This window comes from Chionomys nivalis, chromosome 2 (assembly GCF_950005125.1).
Source record: "Chionomys nivalis chromosome 2, mChiNiv1.1, whole genome shotgun sequence".
NCBI lineage: Eukaryota > Metazoa > Chordata > Mammalia > Rodentia > Cricetidae > Chionomys > Chionomys nivalis.
In genome coordinates, this window is record NC_080087.1 from 84721272 (window position 1) to 84748296 (window position 27025).

The 27025-nt window shown below is 50.1% G+C and overlaps 2 protein-coding genes across 2 annotated transcripts; both read right to left on the reverse strand.

Annotated features, from left to right (window-relative positions):
* Nucleotides 1-3869: 3869 nt before the first annotated feature.
* Nucleotides 3870-4773, reverse strand: Ffar1 (free fatty acid receptor 1). The gene is given in 2 exon segments (XM_057757212.1): nucleotides 3870-4400; nucleotides 4402-4773. Coding segments are annotated over 2 exon segments (903 nt in total).
* Nucleotides 4774-15454: 10681 nt separating this feature from the next.
* Cd22 (CD22 molecule) lies at nucleotides 15455-26770 on the reverse strand. Its single transcript, XM_057756603.1, has 13 exons — nucleotides 26734-26770; nucleotides 26166-26546; nucleotides 24591-24893; nucleotides 21996-22253; nucleotides 21589-21852; nucleotides 19302-19559; nucleotides 18783-19049; nucleotides 18437-18700; nucleotides 17365-17461; nucleotides 17185-17260; nucleotides 16642-16760; nucleotides 16179-16263; nucleotides 15455-15586 (listed from the first exon to the last, which is right to left on the reverse strand). The coding sequence occupies exons 1-13, from the start codon at nucleotides 26768-26770 to the stop codon at nucleotides 15455-15457; spliced, it is 2541 nt and encodes an 846-aa protein (XP_057612586.1).
* Between the last annotated feature and the right edge of the window lie 255 nt (nucleotides 26771-27025).

The following is a 27025-nucleotide window of genomic DNA, read 5'->3' on the forward strand; positions in this document are numbered from 1 at the left end:
GTCTATGGATGCTGGTGAGACAGAGATGAAAAGGAAATTGGTGTGAGTATCGGAAAGTCTCCCGTTCCCCTACCATGAGACTTACCCACCAGGCTGGAGTGTTGCCATCACTGTCCACCCCCACCACCCGGTCACCACATGCTCTTTCCTGCAAGGTCATACTTCCTGCCTTCCTGCCTTTCCTGTCCCTGACCCGGTACAGACATCACCAAGGAGTCTCCTGCTTGAACCCCCAGGCCCTTACTCACCAGTTTATTGGAAAACCGGCGCTCCGTGCCCTGCACCTCGCTGGCTCCTCCAGCACTGGGCGGTGAGCTAGTTGTCCAGCAAAATGATAAAGATTTAGTGGTGCCTGTGACGTCACTCATTGCAGAACTGCACAAAAGATGCTTTGAGAGCTCTGCTGGCTGGGCTGCGTCCATATGCAAAAAAAAAAAAAAATTAAGGTTGTGTGCATGTCTGCATGTATACAGTCTCAACTGGGACCTTCCTTCCCCGTACTTTGACTTCATCTCCTCCACTTGGGCTTCGTTATGCTTCTTTAGAATGGGCATAGCGAGGGCTCATGGGAGTGGGAGGTAGGCTGCACAGAGTGAGGGCTGGCTGTGCAGCTGACTATTTCTTGCTAACTCTGGGACTTCTGACAAATGAGAACAACTCTGTGTCTCCTATTCTATAACACAGAGGTAACAACACAAATTCACAGATGAAAACCTACACTGCTCCAGTTAGTCAGCTCAGTAGCGGGAGCATGTCGACTGAGCCGTATCTCAGTTGGTAGAGCACTTGCCTTTCACGCATGAAGCCATGAGTTCGAGCCCCAGCACACAAAACAGGTGTGGTGGTGCACACCTGTAATCAGTTAGGAAGAAGAATCAGCAGGATCAAGAGTTCAAGGTCATCATCAGCTTCTGGCTACACACACTTTGAGGCTAACCCGGGCTTAATGAAACCCTGTCTCAAATAAACCATAACATGCTAAGCACATAGAATAGAGCCTGTCCCAACCTTGAACCTTGTGGTGCAGGCAAGGATCCGGGATGGTGGGTGAATGTGGTGGGGAAGCAGCTAGGATTGCAGCTACCTTTCGGTGGGATCATAACCCATAGCTTTCCCTCAGGGGACCACTGTTCACATCCAACATCCTTTCTATTCACCACAGGAAAGTGACTCTCCAGGTGACTCTCCAGGTCTCCCTCATTGTTAGGCTTCACCATGGGGTGGAGGTGGGAGGGGTGTGGGGTGTGTTGTGTTTCACATCCAGCTCTGTTCATCCTCAGAGACAGCACACCTCTTCTCTCGAATATTTATGGAGCAGAGCACAAAACCAATGCCCACCCACCAGAATGGCTATAGCACCAAACCAGACAGAACCAAGTGCTGACAAAGATGGAGACACACCAAAGCCGTTGTCGACCACTGAGGAGAAGGCATCATGGGGTAACCCCTTTGGAAAGCTATTTGGTGGTTTCTCTAAAAGCTTAAACATGCATTTACACAATACCAATAATTCCACTCTGAGTATTTGTTGCAGAGACATGAACAGAAGCATGATCACAAACCTGGGCTCACATATCTTCCTCATCACAGCACTAGTGACCATGGCTCAGAAGTGAAAATATCAGGCCATGACCCCTCAACAGATAGACAGACACACGTGAGGCATCAGGATAACAGCTTAACACAGCACATGGATGAACCGTAAAACACATGCTAAGTAAAGCAAGTTAGACACAACAGCACCAACTTCACATGATTTCATCTGCATGAAATGTCCAGAAGAGGCAAATATTTGAAAACACAAAGTAGATTAATGATTGGGAGCTAAGGCTGGGGGCAGGGATGAGAAACAGAGACACATTGGAAACAAAATGATCTTTCTGGGGTGATGAAAATGGCGTACATCCCTGTGAATTTACTTTAAAAACTGACTTGTGAACTTAGCGTGTATGAATTTTGTGATGTGTAAATTATATTGGTTAATTCGTTAACAGGTTGCTGTGAGTGAGCCAAGTAGTTTTTATTGCTTCTGGGCTTGCATTTAATGAGAGATAAATAAAGACATCAATACTAAAAAGGAAGCTCCATCTCCTGGAGCCGTTGGATGATCTAGTTGGGGGGTCAGGGTGGTGGGCCTGGTGGAAGAAGCCAGAGACATTGAATCTCCAGGGCCTCATGGGCCCAGGAAAGGAACTGGATTGACCCGAGTGGAAGGAAAAACAGACAACTGGGGACAGTGGCCCCACCCCCAGCAGGTGCTCCAGGGCAGTGGGAACACAGGTTCCAAACACTGGGGGGGGGGAAGGGTGGGGGGGTAGGCAGTGGGACAGCACTCATGAACAGTCACTAAAATTCTCTGGCTTCCCCACCGCCCAGGGCCGTGCCTGTTTCTGGCTTGCGTGGTGAATGAAGAACTGAAATAAAAGGAGGAGGAAGTGAGTGCTCCAAAGCGTAGCGAGGGCTTTTATTGTCGAGGTGAAGGAGAAAGCAGGCAGGTGGGGGGAGAATCCTGGTTGAACATGGCTTGGTAGACTAAACCGGACCACGAGAGGAGGGGTGGGAGACAGAGGAAGAGAGGAGCCGCTCACCAAGAGACTGCTGTAGTCAAAATGACTGCCTTATTCAGGAATCATGATGGGGAGAAGGGAAGCAGAAGTCCAGCCCCAGGTAGTGAGGTTTATGTTGAAGACCAGGATGGGTGAGAAGAGTTGGGAGCAGCCACAAGTACTGAGGGATGCTGGGAGAGCTGGAAGCAGCCACAGGTACTGAGGGATGCTGGGACAGCTGGGAGCAGACACAGGTACTGAGGGATGCTGGGAGAGCTGGGAAGAACCACGGGTACTAAGGGATGCTGGGAGAGCTGGGAAGAACCACAGGTACTGAGGGATGCTTGGAGATCTTTTACTTTTTTTTTCTTTTTTCTTTTGAGATGGGGGTCTCACTATGTAAACCTAGCTGTCCTGGAATTCACTGTATAGAGCAGGCTTGCTCTGAACACCCAGAGATCCACTCGCCCAAAGAGATAATTTGTATGAACCAGTTCGTGCACTCTGACCACTATGCTGTTGCTCATTGGAAGCTTTACTGTCTTGAGAAGAAGAAGCTTGATTCTGACACCTGGCCCCATCAGAGATGCTCAGTGCCCGTCTTCTTCATGAAGCTCTCCTCTGCCCTCTCTCTGTGGGCTAGGGTGTGCTTCTTCTCTTTCTCCAAATGAACCACAAGGTTTTCTAGATGTCCACTAAGCCTTAGGGGTCTTGCTTGGAAGGACCCCGCCCCACCCCATCTTTTCTGGGGGTCATCAAGAAAGCTTCTTGACCTCCCCCCAAATGAAGGTGGTCATTACTGCAGTTTGAAGCTGCCCCTGCTGGATGCAGGTCAGTCCACAAAACCCCTGCAACTCTCCAGCCTACTTTCGGCCGTCAACTCGAATGCTGCCCTCTAGTGGTTCCAAAGAGGGATGGCCGGATCATGATGTTGCCTCCTTTTTTCAGAAATGAAAATGCTCTTCCCTCAGAAGTTATTTCAGAGAAATACTCCAAAATCAGATCAGGATGGTGGTGATGCTCCTGAGCAGAAGCAAGCCTCTTCCTCACCTCCAGGAGTGCGGGGCTGCGCACAGCCTAGGCGGGCAGGTGGTTAGGACATAAGCATCAGAAGCAGTAGGAGGCAAGCTGGGATGTATCAGGCAGGTATACTGGCCCCCAGTTCTTGACCTTCACTTTCTTCTTTGTACAAGGACACTGTTCTCTCCAGGTGCGGCCCTTCCCATGAGTGGTTTCTGTGATGGCTTTAGACCCAGCTGCTCCTTGGGGACATGGCAAAGGTATTCAATTCTACTCCATGGCCCTTGCCCCCAGAGGTGGACGCTACTTCTGAATTGTTCCTCCGTGAGTCCTTGAAACACATACTGTCCCCCGGCCAGGACCTGTTCCCAAGTAGCCGGTGACCAGTGGGTTGAGCACCACGCTCCAGGCCCCTGTGATGAGCCCCAACTTCCTCCAGGAGCCTCCTAAGTCTGGGTTTATGAAACTAGCCACATTGGAGGCATTGTAGGGCCCCAAGCAGAGCAGCAGTGTGAGAAGAGCTCCCCCAGCCACCCAAGCTGCCCTGAGCTTCCGCTTGTGGCTCAGGCCTGAGTGGGCCAGGGCCCGGAGGCAGCCCACGTAACAGAAGGCAGTGATGACCAAGGGCAGAAAGAAGAGCAGGATGGAGAAACTGAGGCGGGCAGGGCGGGCCGAGTTGGGATCCCAGGCTTCCAGGCAGACCGGGGAACCATTCACGGCTATGTTGATTCCCAGAGAACCGGTGGTGTTGTTCCGCCAGCCTCCAGGAGCCTCCAAGCCAAAGACCAGGCCCAGGTGGCAGAGGACAAGAGCCCATATAGCCACACACACCCCCCCAGGAATAGCGGGGCCTCCGAATAGCTTGGTACCCGAAGGGGAAGGCAGCCCCCAGGTAGCGGCCAGCACTGAGAGCTGCCAGGAATCCTCCACCCGCATAGAGTGGAGCAAAGTGGGCCACAACAAAGACAGGGCAGAGGGGGAGTGGCAGTGGCCAGGCCCCAGAAGCCAGGGCCTCCACAGCCTTCAGGGGTAGAGTGATGGCCAGGAGGAGGTCAGAGCAGCTCAGGTGGAGCGCATAGACCAGGCTGGGGGTGAGACGCAGTCTTGCGTGGGCCACTGCGCCTCGGATGGCCAACAAATTCAGCGGGAAGCCCAGAGCAAAAGCAGACACATAGAGGACAAAGGAGAGCTGTGGGGGCAGGGCCATGGAGCAGGGTGCAGTGGGTGCTGGCCTCTGTTGCTCCTGCTTACTGTTCTCAGCTCATCAGCAGAGGAAAGAGGGTGCTTGAACCCCACGCTGGTGTCCCTACTGCCCTGTCAGTCCCGGCGCCTCTGATGATGCCTAGGACCACAAGAGGAAATGGGGGCTGGAGAGCCACAGCCCCAAGCAGAATCGAGGAGTCCTCTCAGTCCCCAGCTGTCCTCCACAGTACCGTCTCTTTGGGGAAGATAACGATTCGGTGTAAGAGGAAAAGATAGAAGGTTCCAGAGCTGAGGTGACTTCTGTTCTCATAGACTCTGAGAAGAGAGGAGCAGAAGGGGGTCAGAACCAGGCTACATTCATGTCTACCTGAGGTGGAAAAGGGGGCAAAAGAAGGGGCTGGAGAGATGGCTCAGTGGTTAATAGTATTGCCTGCTCTTCAAAACGTCCTGTTTTCACTTCCTGGCAACCACATAATGGCTCACAACCATCTGTAATGAGGTCTAGTGCCCTCTTCTGGCAACAGGAAGAAGGAGCTGGAGAGACGGTTCAGTGGTTAAGAGCATTGCCTCCCCTTCCAAAGGTCCTGAGTTCGATTCCTGGCTACCACATAATGGCTCACAACCATCTGTAATGAAGTCTAGTGCAGACAAACACACAGAGAAGGCTTAGAAAGGAATCAGAGAAACATCAGCATTCACAACATAGGGCCTGGTTGACGACCTTAAATAGCCAGGGTTCATGGGCACAATCTTGTGCCCTCCTGACTCACATTCACTGCCTGTTCAAGCCTACCCAAGGGGAGTGGGATCTGTCTCAGTACCAGATGAGCTCCGGGGCAAACCCTGGCTTTATCGATTCGCTCCTAGGTTTTTTTTTTTAAAAAAGAAAAAAAAAAAGGCATTCTGATGACTTCAGTAACCAAAACAGGTACATGCTGTCATTCATAGGTTGACAGCAAAAGAATCACTTAGTGCCTAAGCCTGGGCCTGGTGCTGCAACCTGGACGTTGATGTAGGAGGACCACATGTTCAAGACAAACCCGGGGTGCTGAGTGAGTTCACGTTCAGCCTGGTGAACTTAATGACACTCTCTCAAAATAAAAACTGATGACAGAACTGGAGATATGGCTCTGTGGTGTACCACTTGCCTAGAATCTCCCAGTGAGGGGCTGGGAGTGTTGCTCAGTGATAGAGCCTCTGCCTAGAATCCCCCAGTGAGGACTGGGGGTGTGGCTCAGTGGTAGAGCCCCTGCCTAGAATCTCCCACTGAGGGACTAGGAGTGTGCTTCAGTGACTGAGTACAAGACCCGATTTCTAACCCCAAACCTGTAATTTATTTTTAATTTCTGTTTCACCTATGTACACACCTGGCAGTTCTAGTCTAAATTCTATGCAGTAACATTTTCAACGAGGGTTCATAATATTCTCTAAGCATCTTACTTGGTGGTCATTCAAGGTTCCTCTGGCTGTGTGACCCCATGTCTGCTATCTCTGCTAAAAGGCTGGCCTCATGAGTGCTAAGGTCTGCCTTGCCCAGAGCATGGTGCCCCATAGGTGCTCTGGCCTCAGGAGAATTGCTTGCTCTCAGGTGGGAGGCTGTAGTGTTCTGGAGTCCAGGCCTCTGGGCCTCCTGGCCACCTGCTCTTCACGCCTCAGCGGGGCTGTTGACAGCCACATCTCGTGGTCAATGGGTCATGAAGTAGCTTCATATCAGCAACTGGGCTTGGGGACAGGATAAGCAGGTACCTGGTGGTTGCCAGGCAGCCTGATCCTGACCTCCTCAGCCTCAGGGTTGCCTTCTGCTCCTTAGAAGACCTTGCCCTAGGAGATCTTTGGAGACTCCAGGCTTGACTGACAGCCTCATGAGACTGGTTCTGGGTTATAATTCTTGCACCCCAACAATGGCCTCTGCCAGATGTGGGTTTCTCCTTTATTGTTGTTGCTGTTTTGTATTTTGAGATGAGGTCTCAAGCAGCCCAGGCTTGTCTCAGACTTGCTTTGCAGTGGAGAATGACCTTGAACTTCTGACCCTATGCCCTCAACCTCCTCTATACTAAGATAGAATGGAGACACCCCCTCATTCATGCAGAGTTGGGCATAGAACCCAGTAATTCACGCATAGGAGCAAGCACTCTACCTACTGAGCCAAGTTTCCACACACCCCCAACTGCAAATTTAAATTCACCAAATGCTTGTCAGGCATGTGAATGAATGGATTAGCTAGCGTATTGCTGGAATTCACTGTGAGTATAAGAGCCTCTAAAACTTTATTTCATTCATTCATTCAAGGATTTGTTTTTTATTTAAATGTAAAAAAAGTAAAAAAAAAAAATGGGACATCCGGAGAAATAGCCTTGAAAAACATCAAGTATTCTTAATTGCTGACATACCTCTCCAGTTCTCCTTTCAAATATTTATTTTACATTTGTGTGTGTGTGTGTGTGTGTGAGAGAGAGAGAGAGAGAGAGAGAGAGAGAGAGAGAGAGAGAGAGAGAGAGAGCGAGCGCATAGTGTGCACAGGACACCTTTTGGTGGAGTTGATGTTCTTCCACCATGTGGTCCTGGGGATCAAACTCAGGTTATCAGGTTCAGAGGCAGGTGCCTGTGACCGCCGAGCCATCTACTCAGCCCTCCATTCAAGTGGCATTTAAAGTCCCACTGACCCCCCAAAGTAGTTAATGGTACTCACAGGAAGTCAGTTTGGGACTAGAGGAAACGAGTGCCATGCTCTGGCACTTGGAAGGATGAGAAGGGAGGAAGAAAAACAGCAGAACCCTTTGGGGACCCTCCGGTGTGCCCTGTTTGCACATCGCTTCCCTCTGTGGTCGCTGAGCACAGCTTGCTCTGCTCTCTGGTTGAGCAGGTAAACAGGTGGATGCAATGCTGGACCTGGAATCAGTGGAGCGAGCAGTGAACTGGGGAGGTCTGCGCTGTTTCTCTGGGTGGACTTGGGCTGTGGAAGAGTCTGACCGGCTCCCTGTTGAGGATGAATCCATTTCCTCTCATTTCTTCGTTGCTGTTGTTTTGAGGTTGCATCTATGTAGCCCGGCTGGCTCCTGTCTCCATGTCTCTGCCCTCCCAGCTCTGGTTTACAGGACTGTAGCTCAGCACCCAATTCTTTCCCCTTTATCTACTCTTCAAGAAATGTAAATATGGAATTTAGGGTTGAGGTTTTGGGAGATTTGCCTTCTACACTTGGCTTTAATTTGTTGTTGTTATTTTTCAAGACAGGGTTTCTGTGTGTCAACAGTCTTGCCTGTCCTGGAATTTGCTCTGTAGCACAGGCGGCTTCAAACTCCCAGGGATCCGCCTGCCTCTGCCTCCTAAGGGTTGGGATTAAAGCTGTGCGCCACCATGGCCAGCTGCCCATGACTTCGAAATGTTACTCTGTCAGGAGCCATTCCCCCCCCCCCAAATTATTATAGGGATCATCTCCCTGAGGAGTTTGCAGAGGGCTCCACTTCCCAATTGTATTGAGAATTGTTTTATTGACCAAGCCTATCCCACACCCAAATTGTCTGTTAATAGAGAGCTATCTGTTAGCGGAACCCGCCTCACACTCTAACTACCTAGAGAACTAGGTGTGTCAACTCGTGAACTCCTGGCAGAGGAATCGTCACCTGACCAATCATAACCTCTTGGCCTACGTGACCGACGTGGACCACGCGGCAAGATCCCGTGCCCCAGCCCCCCAAGCTCCTCATCCAGGGGCTATATAAGCTGCAACCATGACGCTAATAAAATGGAGGCTTTGACAAGAACTCTGCTTGGCCTCCTTCCTGTCTCCCGCCCATGTCTTTTCAGGTAGCGCCTCTCCGGGACCCTGGAATTACTGGACCTGCCAGGCAGGTTACACCCCTAGACTAAGTAACCCACCAAGGCGGTCTACATTACTCCATCGAATATGAGACTACACTTTCCTTCCTTGAGCCACGGGTGTAGTAGAGAGTGACAGACATCTCTGTCATGGAGAAACTGAGGTGGTGGTAATGTTTGTTGGTTTTTGTTAGAGTCTAAGAGAAGCCCCCAAAGAAGACTAACATCCACGTTTGCAATATCAAGAGTGCTTTATTGATTCCAACATTGGGCTGGCAATTGGCAACCCCCAAAGAAGATCATAAGCTCCTTTTAAGTGGAGTTAGGGGAATTCCAGAGAGGAGGGATTAATCTTGGGCTGATTGGTAGAGGAAAGATTAGTATGGGGGCTGATTGGTGGAAGGTCCTAGTGGTTAGGGACCTCCCAACGACAGGATAGGGAAAGCTATCTGTAGCCTGCAGAAGTCTGGGGCGTGTCTGCTGAGCTAGCAGAGGGGCTTTGGGAGTATTTGCTGACGGTCACCCGTAAGTTGCAGTTTTTATGAGACCTGCTTGCTCAGCTCTGTCCCATTTTAGTGAAGTGAAACTAAGGTCTGGTCCCTGCCAGGACTCTGCCCTGGGCCCCTCCTTCCACTCTTTTCATCCCCCTCCCCTCGAGTAGTGGGTCATCTCAAATCTTGGAGATGCTTTCTCTGGATCTGCAGGCTTGTACGGCTGTCTCAGAACCATCGGCGGAGCCATAGAGATCTGTGATGATCACCAGGTCCCCTGACCAGAAGTTGTGGGGCACAAGAGTCGGTGTCTTCTCACAGACTGCACACAGCTGAGGCCACAGTGGTTTCCGCACCGGAGACAGAACTGGTAGGGAGGAAAGAAATCATTGGTCATCAAAGTCAGCCAGTAATTCTGCCCTAAGATTAGGCAGAGTGGGTGGTGACCTGACATACGTGACCTCAAATGGGGTCAGGTCTAGGGCGTAAGAAGAATCGCAAACCCTATAGAGAGCAAAGCAGGGGGGGGGACACCCAGTCACTGCCAGTCTCAGGGGTTAATTTGATTAAGGTCTCCTTTAGGGTCCGGTTTATCCTTTTTACCTGGCCTGAACATTGGGGACGATGAGCACAATGAAGTTTCAATTGGTCCCCATAGCCTTTCCTAGTGTTTGTGTTACCTGAGAGATGAATGCAGGTCCTTTATCTGAGCCCTAGAGCACAGGGAGGCCCCACCTTGGGATGATCTCTTACAGTAGCTTCTTGATCATCATGGCAGTGTCTTGTGCTTAGCTGAGAAAAATCTCAGTTCATCCTGAACAGGTATTTATAAAAATTAGCAAATACTTACAGTCATACAAGCCTGGCTTTACCTCTGTGAAGTCAGTCTCTCAATTGACACCAAGTTTTTCTGACTCCACTTTTTGTATTGACAAGACAGTTTGTGGGACACTGGCCTACAGCTTCTGCTGTTTCGGCCTTAAGGTCAAAGACCTTAAGATGTGCTCTTCTCAAGAGGTCCTGTAGTTTTCCTTTTTCCCAAGTGAGTGCTTTGGTGTATTTATCAAACTAGTTGAGTGGCAAAGTCTGATAGGAGCATGATCCGTTTACCTGGGGTCCTGAGACATCCTTCCTCTTTGTAAGTTTTTGTGCATAAGTGGATTTTTTTTTTTTTTTGAGTTCTTGGTCAGCGTAGGCTGGAAATTCTGGTAACGTGGGTGTCACCATCTTTGGTGTGGCTAGCAGGATGGTTGCTGTCTGGAGGGCAGCTTCCTTGGCTGCCTCGTCCACCCAACTGTTTACCCTTGAGATTGAGTCTTTTTTGTTCCCTGGTGCCCAGGGCAGTGGATGACAGCTATGTCTTGGGCAGCGATATGGCCTGTAAGAGGTCTAAAATCTCCTGTTCGTTTTTAATAGTCTTCTGTAGTCAACAATCCCCTCTCCCTGTAGACGGCACCATGGACATGTAGCGTGGCAAACATACTTGCTGTTGTTACAGACATTAAGTCTTTTTCCCTTTCCCAACTGCAGGGCCTTTCTTAGAGCTATCAGCTTGGCCCTCTGGGCTGATGTCCCAGGAGGCGGGGCCCCATCCATATGACTTCTTCCTCAATTGTAACTGCTGCCCTACTATACCTGATACCATGTAGATGAAGCTACTGCCATTTCTATACCATGTTCCCTCAGCCCTTGACAAAGGAATGCCCTTGAGGTCTGGTCTGATCCCACGGAGATGGCTCAGGATGTCCAGCCAATCGTGGAGAGGCTGATCCAGGTTCGGGTCTGGGAGCAGGGGGGCAGGGTTCAAAGGCACCCCTGTGGATGTATTAGATCCTGGGTGGGTTAAGAGCAAAGCCTGATCATGAGTCAGCCCAGCGTTAGGAAGCCATCTAACAGGAGGATGTTTAAGGACCTCCTCAATAGCATGGGGGTGTCCACTTTAAGAGCTTGCTCCAAAGTTAGTTTGTCTGGGTCTTTAACTAAAAAGCTGTTGCTGTGATTATGCAGAGGCAAGGAGGCCAACCAGTAACCCCTGGATCCAGCTTTCAGACAAGAAGGCTGCTAGCCATTTTTATGGCTTGCATCAATACCCCTTTGACCGTTCCCTTCTTTTCATCCACAAACACATAGAATGGCTTGGTGACATCTGGTAGATCTAGTAGTGCCAGAGCAGGTGTATTCGGTAGAGCTGCCTTAATTTCATCGAAGGCCTTTTCCATCTGTGGGGTCCAATTAAGGGGAGTCTTTCCCCCTCCTTGTGGCCTCATACAGAGGTTGAGCTAATTCAACAAACCCAGGGATCCAGAGCCTACAGAACCCAGCAGAACCCAGGAATTCTCTGACCTCTCCGTGGTTGCTGGGTCTGGAGACCCTCAGGATGGTCTCTTCTCTTGACATGGTGAGCATGTGTAGTGTTCTCCCTTTGATCAGTTGCTGATACTCCAGTCTGATCAAAATGGATGTAGGCTCCCATCTTAGTTAATAAGACTCTTCCAAACAGTAGGCATGGTGTTGGGGACCAGCCACAACAAAAATACCTCTCACCAGGGTAAAGGCATGGGGATTAGAAATAAAGTAAAGAATATGAAGAGGCAAATGAAAATAATAAAACAGAGAAGCATATAGGACAGTATTGGGAGGGAATTCCAGTGAGTACTGAAAATTCACCTGTGTTTAATTTCCAACTGCTTAAAATACCCTTGACCCAAAAGTTAGGAATAAGACAAAAGACTGCATTAACATGATACAAGGAAATGAACATAGCAATAGAAAGTCTGTTGCTAGAACAAAACAAGTCACCAAGTCATGCTCCCGTCCTAGAGCAAACTCTGTAGGCAAACCACTCCCTGGATGGAATCCCAAATTATTTTCATAAAGGGAACTGGAACTTAGTTGATCCTTAGACTTTTGTTTGAGGTGGGAACAGATCTACTTCTCTATTCCTGGAGCACAAGGTCTGGCAGTTAGCCACACCTGTAGACAATCACCTTGAGAGAGCAGAACTCTCTCTCTCTCTCTGGTCAGCATCTGGGTGGGGCCTTCTTCTGAGGTAGAAGCACAGTAGCCTTGAAGGAACTAGAGGTAAGCCCAACTCTCTGACCTTTGGTCAACGTGGAAATAAGCTCATAATTTCGGGCCTCCACAGTATGGGCACTCAGGGATGACCATAAAAGAGTGGGTTACTCAGTCCCATTTCATGTCCACTATCTTTGAGTTGTATGAGTACTGGTTCATCCCCTGAGCCCTTGGCACCCAGTATCATTTTGGTGGCATTTTGCCTAGGGTTTGCTTTAGAATGAAGTGTTGTATTCCTGTTTCCAGCAGAAAATCTATGAGTTTCCCCTCCAACTTTAGGGTTACTCAAGGCTCGGGGAGGGGCTCCCCTTTAATCATTTTTTTTTCAGTTTTAATACATTTGTTTTTGAACTCTGTCATTTAGGGCATTTACTTTTTCAGTGACCCGACTTTTTACAGTAGGCACATTGGTCTTTTTGCAGACTAGGTCTATTGCAAAGTCCTTGCTTTAGACCTTTCTCTTTACCTGGTGAGTCTCCAAAGATCAATGCCTGTCTTTTAACCTCTGGGCCGCCTGATGCAGCCACAAGGACTTTGGTGAGTCCCTGTACCTGTCTGTCTTCTGGGATCTCCCTATTATTGATACTAGCTCCACAACTGCAGTGAGTTCAGCCAACCTCTTACCCTTAAAACCTTCTCTGTAACTTACGGAAGATATTTGGTGCTGACTGATTGACAAAAGCCAGGCTGGCTGTAGACCAATTCTCTGGTGCTTCCGGATCCAAGGGTGTATAGGTCTTATGAGCTTCATTCAACCCTCTAGGAATGGTCCTGGTGTTTCTTCAGGCCCTGGCATACCTGACTAACTTTGGACAAATTTGTGGGCCACCTCGCAGCAGCCCAGAAAGCCCCCAATTAGAGTCTGGTGGTAGACTTTCAGCATCTCCCTACCTTTCTCTGTGTTGAAATCCCAATTGGGTCACATCACAGGAAACCCAACATTTATGAGGTCAACATTGGTGGCTGGTCTTCCTTCTGGGCCTGGAACCAATTTCCAAGCCTCTGTTCTAATCCAGTCCCTCTCCTCCGCAGTGAAGAGGACCTGGAGCCGTTGGAATCAGTCAGCCCATGTGGTCTGGTGAGTGAAAAGGACAGACTCTCACAGGTCAACTAGCCTTGCAGGCTTCTCAGAAAACTTAGGATTTTGTAATTTTTAATTATAAAGCTTGCTAATGTCAAAGGATCAGTGGCCTAGCTGCTGCCTGCCCTCAGCATTAGGTTGGCCCAAAGTGCAATATGGAAGGACCATGGAGTTAGCTCCCGCTGGCAGCTCCTCCCTCTGAGAATGTGTGCATATGTGGGGGGCTCCTCTACTCCTCCCCTTCTGCCCTCCAGGGCCTCTCATCCTGGGAGTGGGGAGGTAGCATGGAAAAGAACTCCTCCAAGTTGCCTGGAGAAGGAAAGACAGGGTACAGGGGTGCAGCAGGCAGTGGTCTATTCCCCTCTCTCCTTTAAAGAGTATGACCACATTCCCAACACAAACATTTTGTGGTGAATTAGCTTTGTTTTCTTTTTTTAATGAAGAAAACCAACTAGAATTAACATAACATGCTCAAATCTCATCCCTCCTTTGGCCTTTAACAACTTATTCTACTCCTTAGTACCTGTCGCTGCCCCTCTGGTTCAGCCAGACATTTTTACTTTAGACAACGTTTTTTTTTTTCCTCTTTTCTTTATTATTTTAGCTTACCGTCTTTTTTTTTTTTAAGACAACATGAAAACTTTTATCAAAGTCCCTTTTGTGGTTTTCTTTAGTAGTCTAGAATATTGTATGGGTATAGCACTTTAAACAAGAACAGAAACATACATATACTGTAACAGAAATAACGCTACATAAAAGCCTGTACCAACAAGAAACATCTGAGACTAGCGGTTTTTTTCTCTTACCCTAAACAATGATAATTTGTAACCAACCGCTATAATGATGACAAATATTTATAACCCATTGGATCTGAATAAACAAACCTACACTTTTTGTGGAAACGAAAGCATAGTTTAGTTAGGCTGTGTCAGAACCGGAAAGGATAAGAGAAAGTAACTGGCAGCGAGGATCTTGGTCCACGTGGAGAATTTGGTTCAGGAAGGAAGGGAGGGGGAAGCGCAGCAGCTACTCCCAGGGGCAGCTTGCAGGTACAAAGTACCTGCCTGACAGTCAGTATCCTACAACAACAACAACAAAAAAAAAAAAAAAAAAAAAAAAAAAGGAGGGGAAGAGGCTCAGCGTAATCTCATGATCAAATGGGGGGTACCATTGCCAAGAAGTGTTGGTATTGAACTTAGGGCTTCATGAGTTCCAGGCAAATATCCTAGAGCCTCACCCCAACCCCTCACTGTGGGGTTCTAGTAAGAGCTCTACCACTGAACCACGCCCCCAGCCCCTTACTGGGGGATTCTAGGCAGGGGCTCTACCACTGAACCACGCCCCCAGCCTAGAATCATGTGTGTGCCCAAGGAGCTGCCTTGGAAGTTATGGGTGACTTAGCAGCTGAGCCTCAGCGGATAATGGAGTTATAGGTCTTCCTTGAGCTGGGGATTCTAGGCAGGGGCTCTACCACTGAACCACACCCCAGCCCCTCACTGGGGGATTCTAGGCAGGGGCTCCACCACTGACCACGGCCTCTTCCCCCTCCCTCCAAGTTCCCAAAAACCATTCCCACCACAGGTTTCCAGTATAATTACACCAGTCACCAGTGGGGAAGAGTTCATGTGACATCTGCGCTATTTTTATTATGAAGCACTTAGTGGATTATACATAGGTCCATGTCATCCTGCCTGGTCAGTGCCCAGGACCCCAGAGGGAAGCCACCATCTCCACAGAAGGCTTGACTTACTGGTAGACACATTTGTAGAAGAAAAGCTAGCTGAGGACAGTGCCTCTCGCTCCCTTAGTTCTACGTTTCCTGGAGATTTCTCTCCAGGGCCAGAAACTGGGTAATAAGATTAGTGAGTGCGGGTGGAGTATCCAGGGGACAGAAAGAAGAAATGTTGGTGACAATCCCAGCTGATCACAGCAGGAACACATCTAGTTGAAGTGAGGCTGAAGATGAAGTGGATGGTGGCAGATGGCTGAGCTTGGAGAAGCCGACATTGTACATGTGGGTGATCATCATCAGTGTGGAGAAGGCTGGTTGGCTCTGACCAGATCCAAGGTTTTTAAATGATTGTGCAGGTCTGCACACCCATGTGTGTGCCCAAGGAGCTGCCTTGGAAGTTATAGGTGACTTAGCAGCTGAGCCATAGCGGATAATGAAGTTATAGGTCTTCCTTGAGCTCCAGAGCCTTCTACTGCAGCTACTCCCAACATCAGTGCTTGAGGGTCACATATTCTACATCCTCCTGTGCCTCAGGCCGCTTCCCAGCCCCAAACTGAACCAACTCTGAGTAGTGAATGCTGTCATCCTCAGGGCAGCTTGGAGTCACATTCTCATAGTCACCCTACAAAAGAGATAAGGACTCACATGACCAACCTCTGTGCATTCTCTTCCAATGCCTTCTCTCATTGGTTCCCCACTGCACGGGGCCCAAATGTACAGATGGGGCCATCTTGTCTATAAATGGCTATGCTCTGCCCCTTAGGCACCTGTCTTGGCTCCCAGCCCACCTCTCTGCCTGAACTGCTATGAATGCCTGTCCCCTGAGTTTTGTGTGTCAGATATGCACAGATTGTGGAATCTGTAGGAGGCGATTAGATTGACGGATTAATAGATAATCAATGTAGAGACTTTTTTTTTTTAAAAAAAAAAGTTGGGTTCTCTCTGACATATTCCCCCTGGCATGAATGTTTTATGTCACCTCAGGACTCTGCCATGAACAGATACAGCTTTTTGATCTTAGATTTCCAGAACCAACCATAAGCCAAAATAAACCTCGTTCCTTTATAAACCACCAGGGGTATTCAAGTGTAGCAATGGAAAATGGACTGAAGACAGCCACCCTTCCCAACTTCACTATATGTCAAATGTGTCCCCTGAGGAGCTCTTCATCGAGGCCTCAGGTCCCCCAGCTTTCCATAGCTCTTCCTCCTTACCACATGACGTTTCTGTATCACCGAGTAAGTGACCATGTCATTGTTGTTTGGAGGAGGACCCTGTATTGCTGAGGTCCCTGCATCACTGGGAGAGAAAGAAGAGGGCTACACGTGAGCTCTCCTTAGCAGCAGCACCTGGACTTCAACCCCTTGGGGGGAAACACCTTGTCTCTTGTGCCCACAGCACCACAGCAACCCTTGGGGGAAAACACCTTGTCTCTTGTGTGCACTGCACCACAACAGCCGATAATGAAAATGGGCGTGTGAATGCATCATGCAGCTGGGCTCGGGGCACCCGCTGCTGAGCTAAGGAAACAGGTCCGGTTGTCACCGAGCGAGAATGATGCAATGAGTGTCTGGTGGTGACTGGCACGAGCTTGGCACAAGAGGGCAGGCGGAGAAGCAAGGTTTTCCCCCCATGTTCCCATGAGTCGCAGGTACCAAACTCCAGTATCCTCCGTACCCAGCTCTAGGAGCGTCAGTCTCTGGAAAGCGCAAGATGGCATAGCTAACGCTGTCATCCATCATCGGGTTGTGGCAACCCTGGGACTGGGGGCCTTCTGAGAGAGGGGTCCTTCTAGCCTGGAAGACACAGGTTGCAGCTGTCACCCTCTCTCCTGATCATTTCTTTCTCCTGGCCTTTGACCCCCAACAACTCCCTGGAGGTTTTTGGTTTGTTTCCAACAGGATCTTACGAGGTATAACCCAAGCTGACCTCAAATTCGCCCTTCCCCTGCCTTATCTTCTCTGTTACTGAGATCTCAGATGCCCACGTATCCTCGGCCTTTCCTCACCTCTTGTTTTCAAGGGCTACTCTGGGTTCACCTTCCTCCCATCTTAACTTCTGATTTTTGAGACAAGTTTTCTCTGTGTAGCCCTGTTGGTCCTGGAACTCGCTCTGTAGACCAGGCTGGCTTTGAACTCACAGAGATCCACCTGCCTCTGCCTCCTGAGTGCTGGGATTAAAGGCGTGCCCCCCCCCCCAGGTTCCATCTTCCCATCTTACCTTTTTATTCCTTACAAAAAAGCTCTGGCCACTGGAATTTTCCTGAAGCCCCTGCTGGCTCTGATTATGTTTCCATCTAAGGATCAAGGATGTGTAAGGGTGTGTGGGAATGATCCAGCAGGCTAAGGGCTCGGGGGGGTGGGGGGGAGGCGGAGGGAAGAGGGACAGCGGACAGCTCACTTTTTCTGGAGTTTCATCCCCCAGATAGTCAGGATACAGACAGCGAGGCAGAACCCTAGTCCCATGGCAACCCTCTTGCCGATGGTCTCTGGGCTATCTGGTGAAGAAAGAGATAACAGCTCACCCCACCTTGTAAAGACGGTGTTGCACAGAGTATCCTCCTGTCCCCCTTCACAAAGCCTGCTCCTTCTTGTCTGCAGTTCTATGGCAGAGTGTTGTGGAGAGAAGGGCCAATTCTTTATCCTAGTAAAAGCTATTTCTCAGACAGGTCACAAACAAAGCCTGTGACCCTTGCCCTAGAGCGTTTGATCAGACAGTCAGAACTTCAAGTGCACCCAAGCAGACTCAGCTCCCCAGGAGACTGTCCCACACTGTCCTTGCAGGCATGCCCAGAGCAAGATGCTCAGCAGTTCTCTACCTGAAGAGGGTGCTAGAGAGATGGGATGGGCTACAGTCATTTAAAAGAGGCAGGGTACAAACCAAGCATAGTGACTCATCTCTGTAATCCCAATACCCAGGAGGCTGAGGCAGGGGGATTGCCTGGAGTTCAAGACCAACCTGGGGTGCATAGCAAAACCCCAATCTCAAACAAACAGAAAGAGCATGGGCAGGTTTCCTAGAGGACAGAGACAGGGTTGTTTTGTTTTTGAGGCAGTTTTTCTACATAGCCCAGGCTATCCCTGTAGTTCCGGTGATATCCCTACTTCAGTCTCTCAAGCGTCTGGGTTCAGTTTCCTCTTTGTTCTTGAAACCGTTTTTAAAAATCATGCACTTGTATCATCTTGTTTAAAACACTAAAATATCACAAGATAAACGAGGGTCTTAGTCATCAAGGAGGAGATACACACATAGAGGGAAGAAGCGAAGAAAGGCAACGTGAGACAAGGAGGGCCCAGAGCTTCTGCAAGGCAGGCCTCTTGAGGGAAGAAGGAAGCCAGGCCCGTGGAGCAGGACAGGGTGACCTTCCAACCAGGAGCTGGTTGCAGGGTGTACCTGGGCTGAGCTGGACACGGGGAAAGAGGGCTGTAGCCGCCAGGACAGAGGAGGGAACTAAGAAAGGATGGGAACTTACAGTAGACAGTGAGGGTACTGGGTGGCGACAGGTCCTTGCCCAGCATGTTGCTCCCTTGGCAGCGGTAAGAGCCTGTGTGTTGGACCTTCAGCGGTTCCAGCCTCAGCTTCTGGCCCGAGAAGTGGAGGTCTCGGTTACTGGGGTCAAACCAGACGTACTGCGAGACGGGTGGGTCGGCATCACTCTCGCACGACAGAGTGGCCTGTTTCCCTTCCATTATGCTGTCCCCGGGGCTAATAGACACACGCAGCCTCCGAGGGGCATCTGTGAAGGGGAAACCGAGTCAGGCCAGGACTGCCGGTCACCTCATCTTCATCGCACGTGGCCCCCAGTTCCAGCCACTCACACAGCACGCGGAGGTACCAGGTCTGCGACGGGGTCACTCCGATGGAGTTGTTGACTAAGCAGTTGTAATTTCCAGAATCCTCTGGGGAGATGGGGCTGAAGCTCAGTTCTCTCCCTTCCTGCACAAGATTCCCGTTCTTCTTCCAGAAGAAGTGGACCTCTGCCGGGTGGCTCCTGAAGAATTCACATCGGAGGAGGACGTGCTCCCCAGCACGGATCTCTGATGACTGGGGTCTCACTTTCTGGACCCTCACGGCTCTGGGGGCATCTGCAGGGCCACAACCTCGGGTGATGTTTTGATTTCCTAACCTTCTTGATGTCTCCCCAAAATGTCCTGTGCCTTTGATTAGGACTTCCTACCCCTTTGTTTAGTGTTCCTGTTCCCGAAGATCAGGACTTTGTCCTGAGTCCTATGTCAATCCTGTCTCCCGACCTGTAGTCCAGGTTCCCAACCCCTCACCCTTCCTTCCCCATATCTCAGTGTGGCAGCAGCCTGGTCACCCCTTGCCCTGTCACTCACAGTGGACGTTCAGGCTGACGGGGGAGGCCCACGAACACCACTCGTTACAGGCAGCACAGCTGATGGACTCGGAGTTCCAGGTGACGTTCTGAATCCTCAGCATTCCAGGTGTGATCTCAACCCCAGAACCTGGAGGCTTCCACCTATAGTAGGTGACTTTAGGATTGCTAGAGTTGTAGTGACAGGCCACGGTCACGCTGTCTCCTTCCCGAATTTGTGTAGAGTTTTGAATAACTGTGGTTACCGCCTTGGGGGCATCTAGGAGAGTAGAGAGGTGAGAAAGTGTGGGCCCTGTTGTTCCCCTTTGCAGTGCCAGAGAACAAACTCGTGGCCTTGTACAGGCTAAGCAAAAGCTCTGCTACTGAACCACATCGTTCACCCTACCCTATTTTTATTTTTATTTTTGAGCTGGGATCTTGTGTATCTACACAGGCCAGCCTTGAACTGTGATCACCCCTCCTTAGCCTCCTGCATAGCTGAAATGGTTGGGCATGCACCACTCTGAGTCATTTGCAAGGCTGGTTTTCATTAAAGCCTTTGCACACTGTTCCCCAAATGAAACCTCTCCTGCATCCCTCTTGCAGCAGTGAGGTACAGGGCTGGAGCCCACGCTGTTTAAAGCTGTGTGACTGTGGGCTGCAGACCTCCATCTACCCATCTGTTGAGTGGGGGACCACCAAGCTCTTCCCAAGGAATGCCAAACAATGGCGGGATAGCTCGGCACTCCTTCTGGCTCTCAGATCTTTCAGTATTTCTTCAGGGCCTCTCCTGCTGCCATTGATGCTATGTCTCCATGTTCCTGTGAGGCCCCCAGCATTAGCCCAGGTGGGCCTTGAATTTGCTACATAGCCAAGATGACCTTGAGTTTATGATGCTCCGCCTTCATGTCTAAGCATTCCACCTACTGAGCCACGCTCTCTGCCCCTCACTGGGGGATTCTAGGCAGGGGCTCTACCACTCACTGAGCCACGCCCCAGCTCTCACTGGGGGATTCTAGACTAGTGTTTGGTTGCTGAGCCATGCTGCCAGTTCTTCCTAGTATGTTGTATGAAAGTATTCTGTCATTGAACTGCATCATGGGTCCTTTCTACTTTTGAGACAGTCTTGCTAAGTGGCCTAGGCTGACCTTGAACTCACTCTGGAGCCCAGACAGTTCTCACGTCTGTGATTCTTCTGCCTTAGCTTCCTCAGGAGCTAGGATGACAGATTTGGGCCACCAGGCCGGTGACATTCATTCATTCATTCAACAACCATCCACTAAGTAAATACCACAAGCCAAGGCTCTGGTCTGCACATCTAGAATGCAACTCCGGTTCCCAGGTTTTCTGTTTGTCTTCCCTTACATCCCCACAACCCTTACACCCTCACACCTCCTGCACCCCACACCTCCTGCACCCCCATTTCCCCTACACCCCACACCTCCTGCACCCCACACCTCCTGCACACCCATGCCCCCTACACCCCCATACCTCCTGCATACCCACACTCCCTACACCCCCACATCTTCTACACCTCCACATCTCCTACACCCCCATACCTCCTGTACCCTACACATCCTGTACTTCACACCTCCTACACCCCACACCTCCTACACCCCATACCTCCTGTACCCCCACAACCCCTATAACCCCATACCTCCTACACTCCCACACCTCCTGCACCTCATACCTCCTGCACCCTTACAACCCCTACACCCCCATACCTCCTACACTCCCACACCTCCTGCACCCCCACACCTCCTGCACCCCACACATCCTGCGCCCCCACATGTCCTGCACCATCACAACCCCTACACTCCCATACCTCCTGTACACCACACCTCCTGCACTTCACACCTCCTGCACCCCCATTCCCCCTACACCTCCATACCTCCTAAACTCCCACACCTACACCTCCTGCACCTCATACCTCCTGTACTCCTACACCCCCATACCTCCTAAACTCCCACTCCTCCTACACCCCACACCTGCACCTCATACCTCCTGCACCCCCACACCTCCTATACCCCACACCTCTGAACCCCCATACCCCTGAACCCGAACACCTCCAGCACCCCATACCTCCTGTACCCCACACCTCATGTACCCCCGCACATCCTATACCCCCACACCTCCTGAACCCCCACACCTCCTGCACCCCCATACCTCATGTACCCCACACACATCCTATACCCATACACCTCCTGAACCCCCACACCTCCTGCACCCCCACAACCCCTACACAATGTTTTCCTTCCTTCTCTATTTCCTTCTTTCCTCCAAGAACCAGAAGTCAGTTGGCTGCTCACACTGGACATCCAGTTCAGCTTCCTCTTTTTTCTGTCCACGACCCAGGCGGTTCTCTGCCAAGCAAGAGTAAGTCCCAGCATGCCTCAGGGAGACTTTAGGGATCAAGAGCTTCTCCTGTGTCTCTCCAGGCACTTCTTTTCCATTGTGGTACCAGGTATAGTTTGTCGCTCTTGGACTGGCCAGTGAGTCACAAACCAGCTCAATTGACTGCTCCTCTTTAGCAGGTGGGTGGTAGATGTGAACCCTGGAAGGTTCTGGAGGAACTGGAAGAAGTCACAGGGGCAAATGGGCAGGTGAGCAGAGCCCGCAAACCCGGGCAGGCAGGCAGGCAGGCACCAGTGCCTCCATTATCATCCCTGGAGGATCGATTATCCCCACCTCCCCTGCCAGCTTCAAGGGAACTCACACAGCACCGTGAGGGCCACTTCTTCCGACTTTCCTAGGCCCACGTAGTTTAAAGCCTGGCACTGGTATTTCCCACTCATGTCCTTGTTCACTTCACTCAGAGTTAGTGTGGGTGTCTGTTCCTGCAGGCGGTGCCCATTCTTGACCCAGGACACCGGTCCGTGTTCTGGGTTGCTGCTGGTGACTTGGCATGTCATGGTCACAGAGCTGCCCTCCATGACCTCTGTAGCATTGACCTTGATTGTGAGCTGCGGGGTGTCTGTGGGAACAGAGGAGCAGTGGGGGAAAGGACAGGGAATTCTCGGCGGCTCTTTTCATTCGGGTGGCAGCAGCTTGCACATCTGTGGTTCCTTTGTCCACCCAGGTAACTGTCACAGCCCCTCGCGCGTCTCCCTGCTCCCCTTTCTCCTCTACCACTTTGTCTCTGCCACCACCCTAGTGACACCAAAGCTGTCTGCTGGGCTCTAGGAGACCCAGTGTCCTACTTCCTCTCTTACCTCAAAAGGGGGCTTGGTCCTCGGACACTGGGACACTGCCGTGAGCACACTATGCTTGCACCTCAGCCCCTTTCCACTTGTTCTTCCCCCTCCTTAGAATCTTCTTTGCCTGCCTTAGCCCCTCTGCCTCATCAGCCAGGGTCTTCACCTTCTTCACAGAAGTCTCCATCCATCACCCCGCTTTCTTTTTAACTTTTGGAGGTATTTGTGGGTTCCCACGTGGATATAGAGGTCAGAGGACGACCTTGGGTGTTGTGCTTCGGGAGCTGCCCATCTTGATTTTACATTTTTTGAGACAGGGTCTTCTACTGACCTGGAGCTCATTGGTTAGACTAGACTGGTTGGCTAGTGCATCCCGAGGATCCATCCGGACCTGCCTTCCCAGTGCCGAGACCACAAGCTCATGCCACGGCTCAATTTCCATTTTGTTGTTCTTCCTATCCCTCCTCTTCCTCCTCCTCTTCTTCTCCCTCTTCTTCCAGACAGGGTTTCTCTGTGTAGCCCTGGCTGTCCTGGAACCCACTCTGTAGACCAGGTTTGCCTTGAACTCAGAGACCCACCTGCCTCTACCTCCCCAGTGCTGGAATTAAAGGTGTGTGCCACCATGCCCGGCTTACACTCAATATTTAAATGTGAGTTCTGGGTATCAAACTCAAGTCCTCATTCTTGTAAGTCAGAACACTTTTAACAAAGATTTGTTTTCTTTGTGTATGTTCATGCTGGAGGGGCTAGAGGCTTCAGAGCCTGTGGATCTGGAATGCCAGGTAGTTGTCAGCTGTCTGATATGGGTGCTAGTAATTGAACTCAGGTCCTCTGCAAGAGCAGTACGTGCTTTTAATCACTGAGCCATCCCTCCAGTAAAAAACAAAAACAAAAACCGTGACATAGAGGCTGGGGAGATGGCTCAGCCGGTGAGAACACTCACTGCTCTTCCGGAGGACTCAGATTCAATTGCCAGCACCCACATGGAGGGTTTGTAACTCCAGTCCCAGGGAGTCCAACTTCCCCTTCTGGCCTCCAGGGAAACCATGCATGCAATATGCCCGTACATATATGCAGGCAGAACACCCACACACATAAAAATGAAAGTTAAAAAATATTTTAAAAATGTATGTAGTACTAAGTTTTTGGTTTTTTGGTTTGTGTGGGTTTTTTTTTTAGACTATTATGAAGGGGATTTATTAGGTTGGCTAGAAATGCTCTGAATTATCTACCCAACCCTCATTTTCTTTTAATACATACATCTCCTTCCGGCATTTCTGCTCTGGGTCTATTGACTGATATGTTTCTCATGTGTCTATTCCATTGCAAGATGCACTCCACACAGGCAAAACCTGGCTCAGTGCTGTGTTCTCTTCTCCACCTAAGTTGGCATCCAAGACAAGACCTGGTGCCTAATCAGTTCACAGGGTTTTCTTTTTTGTTTTTATTTTTAGGTAGGGTATAACCATATCCTAGAGTTCACTACTTAGATCAGGCTGGCCTCAATCTCACAGAGCTCCACCTACCTCTACCTCATGAGTGCTGGGTTTAAAAGTGTGTACCACCATGCCAGGCTCCACAATAAATATTCATTGAATAGATGAATGACTAAATGAATGAACGGGGCATAAAATAACGCAGCGCAAACTTCCTTGTATGGAAAACAGAGAAACCTAACCAGATGATCCTCAAAGAATTGATTGATGGACTAAGTGGTCCGGGAGGTTGACCCAGGGTCTCGCACGTGCTAGGCAAGCACTGTACCCCTGGGATACATCTCCAGCCCTTAGGTTTCTGAGACAGTCTTTCACTATGTAGCCCAGGCTATCCTCAAACTCAAGAGTCCCCTGCCTTGTCCTCCTGAATACCCATTTCCAGGCCTATATCTTCATACTCAACTACATTACTATTTTTTAGGTCAAGGCAGAGGCTAAAACGAATCTGTGTCTTGAGACCCAGGACTGACAGAGGAGACAGTGGGGGAGCCTGTGCCAGCGCTAGAAACAGGTGATTGATAGCTGAACCTTCTATGGACACAGACTCCTCTTACCTTAGTGGGGCTCAACAGGATTTAGGAAGAAGGTGACAAAGTAGTGTCCTTCCACATAGAGACTCACGTTTAACATCCAGGCGCACTGTGTTCTCGGAGAGCACATCCGTATGGTGCAAGACTCGGCACGTCACATTCCTTCCGTGGTCCGTCCATTTTGTTTGGAAGGTGAGCTTGCTCTCGGTGTAGACATTCTTAACAGTATAGCTGACGAAATCGCTGACTAAGGTGATTTCGGGCTCTTTCAGGGACCACTCCAAGCGAATGGGGTACTGAGGGCAGGCATAATTCAGTGTACAGGTCAGAGTGACTCTTTGGGATGCCTGGATTTCTTCTGACGGCAGCTTGATATAGGGTGAGAAGGGTGTCTCTGGAAGAAAAAAAAGAGGAGGCCTGGGAGCTGGGAGTAGGGCACAGACTAACCTTCCACCCCTGGCTTCAGGCATCCTAAAAGCTGGGGAACAGGGTGCACGTTAGCATTTGACTGCTGACTACAGGCATCCTTTGCGAGGCCATTCTATTCCCATTCAGTTCAGCTTCTCTGTGGAAGGCCTTGGGGGACACTAAATAAGCTAGGAAATTGTATTTTATATTTACTCTGTTTTCCACTTCCTCCTTTTGTTTACTTTCTAAATGGCCTCAGGATCACCCAGGATGAAATTCTTTGGTTTGGTTCTGCATGCATGCTTTGGTGTCTGTGCCTGTGCTTGTTTGGCAGCCTCCTTATTGGAGTCAGCCAAGCAGACCTCCCTATGGTGGGGTGATCCTGGGACCCAGGACTCAGACCTCCACCAGGCTAGCCCACCCCACAGATGTGATGTTAAGATGCGTAGCGCTGGCAGCTGTGGTATGGACTGATGATACCGCCTAGGATTGAGGCCCCTGGCTGCTGTCAGCCATGTCTGAGCCCTGTGCTCTTGTTATCCAGCCTAAAAACCAAGCCTTAGACTAGGTCACTAACAGGCTAAGAGATCTGAAAATCCAAACCTCTATCTTCTTTGGAAAGAAATATTTAAAAAAAAAATAGGACAAATGCTTGTGCTGCCATTGATCTCAGTGCCATCAACACCTCCTATTTGAGTGAAAAAGAGAAATAAATAGGAAAGGATATGACTGTTCCCAGGTATGTATGGAGGAGAGGGAGAGCATAGTCAGAGGCAGAGACCTGGGAGAGTCCAGAGTGAACAAGACCCTGAGCCATGTGGGAGGGAGGTGGAGAGAGAGGGCACAGAGGGGAACCAGGTGCAGCATCCAAGAGGGCAGAAGGCAAAAAGGTGAGTAACCAAAATGCCTGAGTTTATAGGAAAGAGCCTGGGCGGGAGAGGGGGGAATGACGACAGCTCAGCTTCTGGGCTGGAGAGTTCAGGGTAGTGGGTGGGGTTTGCTGGCCACACCCTGTAGATGTGACAGGTAGAGATTGAAGGGGACATATCCTGGGAGAACCTGGCAGCCATTTCCGCTTAGATCTGTTAGTAGGCACTTTGCTCAGCCATTGGTCCCAGGGTTTGAGACTTCACAGTGAGCAGGCAACTCAGTACTCTCACCTCCCTCTTTGCCTCTGCCAGAATTGGGTGCGGTGTGCACTCACTGGGCGCAGTGCCCCGCGTACACTCACTGGGTGCAGTGTCCCTCATGCACTTACTGGAGATGTTGAGGTAAATGTGCTCCATCCACCTGTCAGTACCCGATATCATCCTTAACCCCAGCCGCCCTTGGTCACTCTCGCGTATCTCGAGGATTTCCAGGGTACAGTTAGAGTTTCTGTTTCCCAAGAATGTTACCCTTCCATCCTTAGAAGGTGATGACCCAATCTTTGTATTGTTATAGAGGACAATCCCAGTGAAGTCCTTGGTCTTATTGTCAAACTCGTATTTCTGATACAAGAGGATCTTGAGCTCTCTGTCACCGGAACCTGACATTCTGTACGTGCAAGGAATCCAGATGCAGGCTCCCTCCCAGGCGAAGAGGGTTTGGGGATGCTCAACCACCCATTTCTGCGATGAGTCAAACAAAGCCACGTGTCCTAAAGAACAAAGCACTGGTCAGAAACTATTATTGAGGGGTGAGAACTTTCACAGGAGGTAGGAGGGGGAGGAGGAGCTTGGCACCTCTGTGTGCACTGCCTCACAGCAGTTCCCCTCATGCCCCAGATCCATTCCCTTTCATTGCCCACTGACCTCTCCAAAGCCAGGTGCTAGTGTGGGTCTTACCTAGAATCAGGAGGAGCCACGGGCAGTGGACATTCATGGTGTCACGTCTGGGTGGCACCTAAGGATAGAAGAGTTAGTCTGTAAACTGGGTGTGTTGGTGTGTGACTGTCATCCCAGCATTCAGGAAGTTGAGGCAGGAGTGCTGTGGGACAATGGTCTTGTACCCTGTTACTTATATTGCACTGTTTTAATAAAACACTGATTGGATAGTAGCCAGGCAGGAAGTAGAGGCGGAACAATGAGAACAGGAGAATTCTGGGAAGAGGAAAAGTTCAGTCTGCAGTTGTCACCC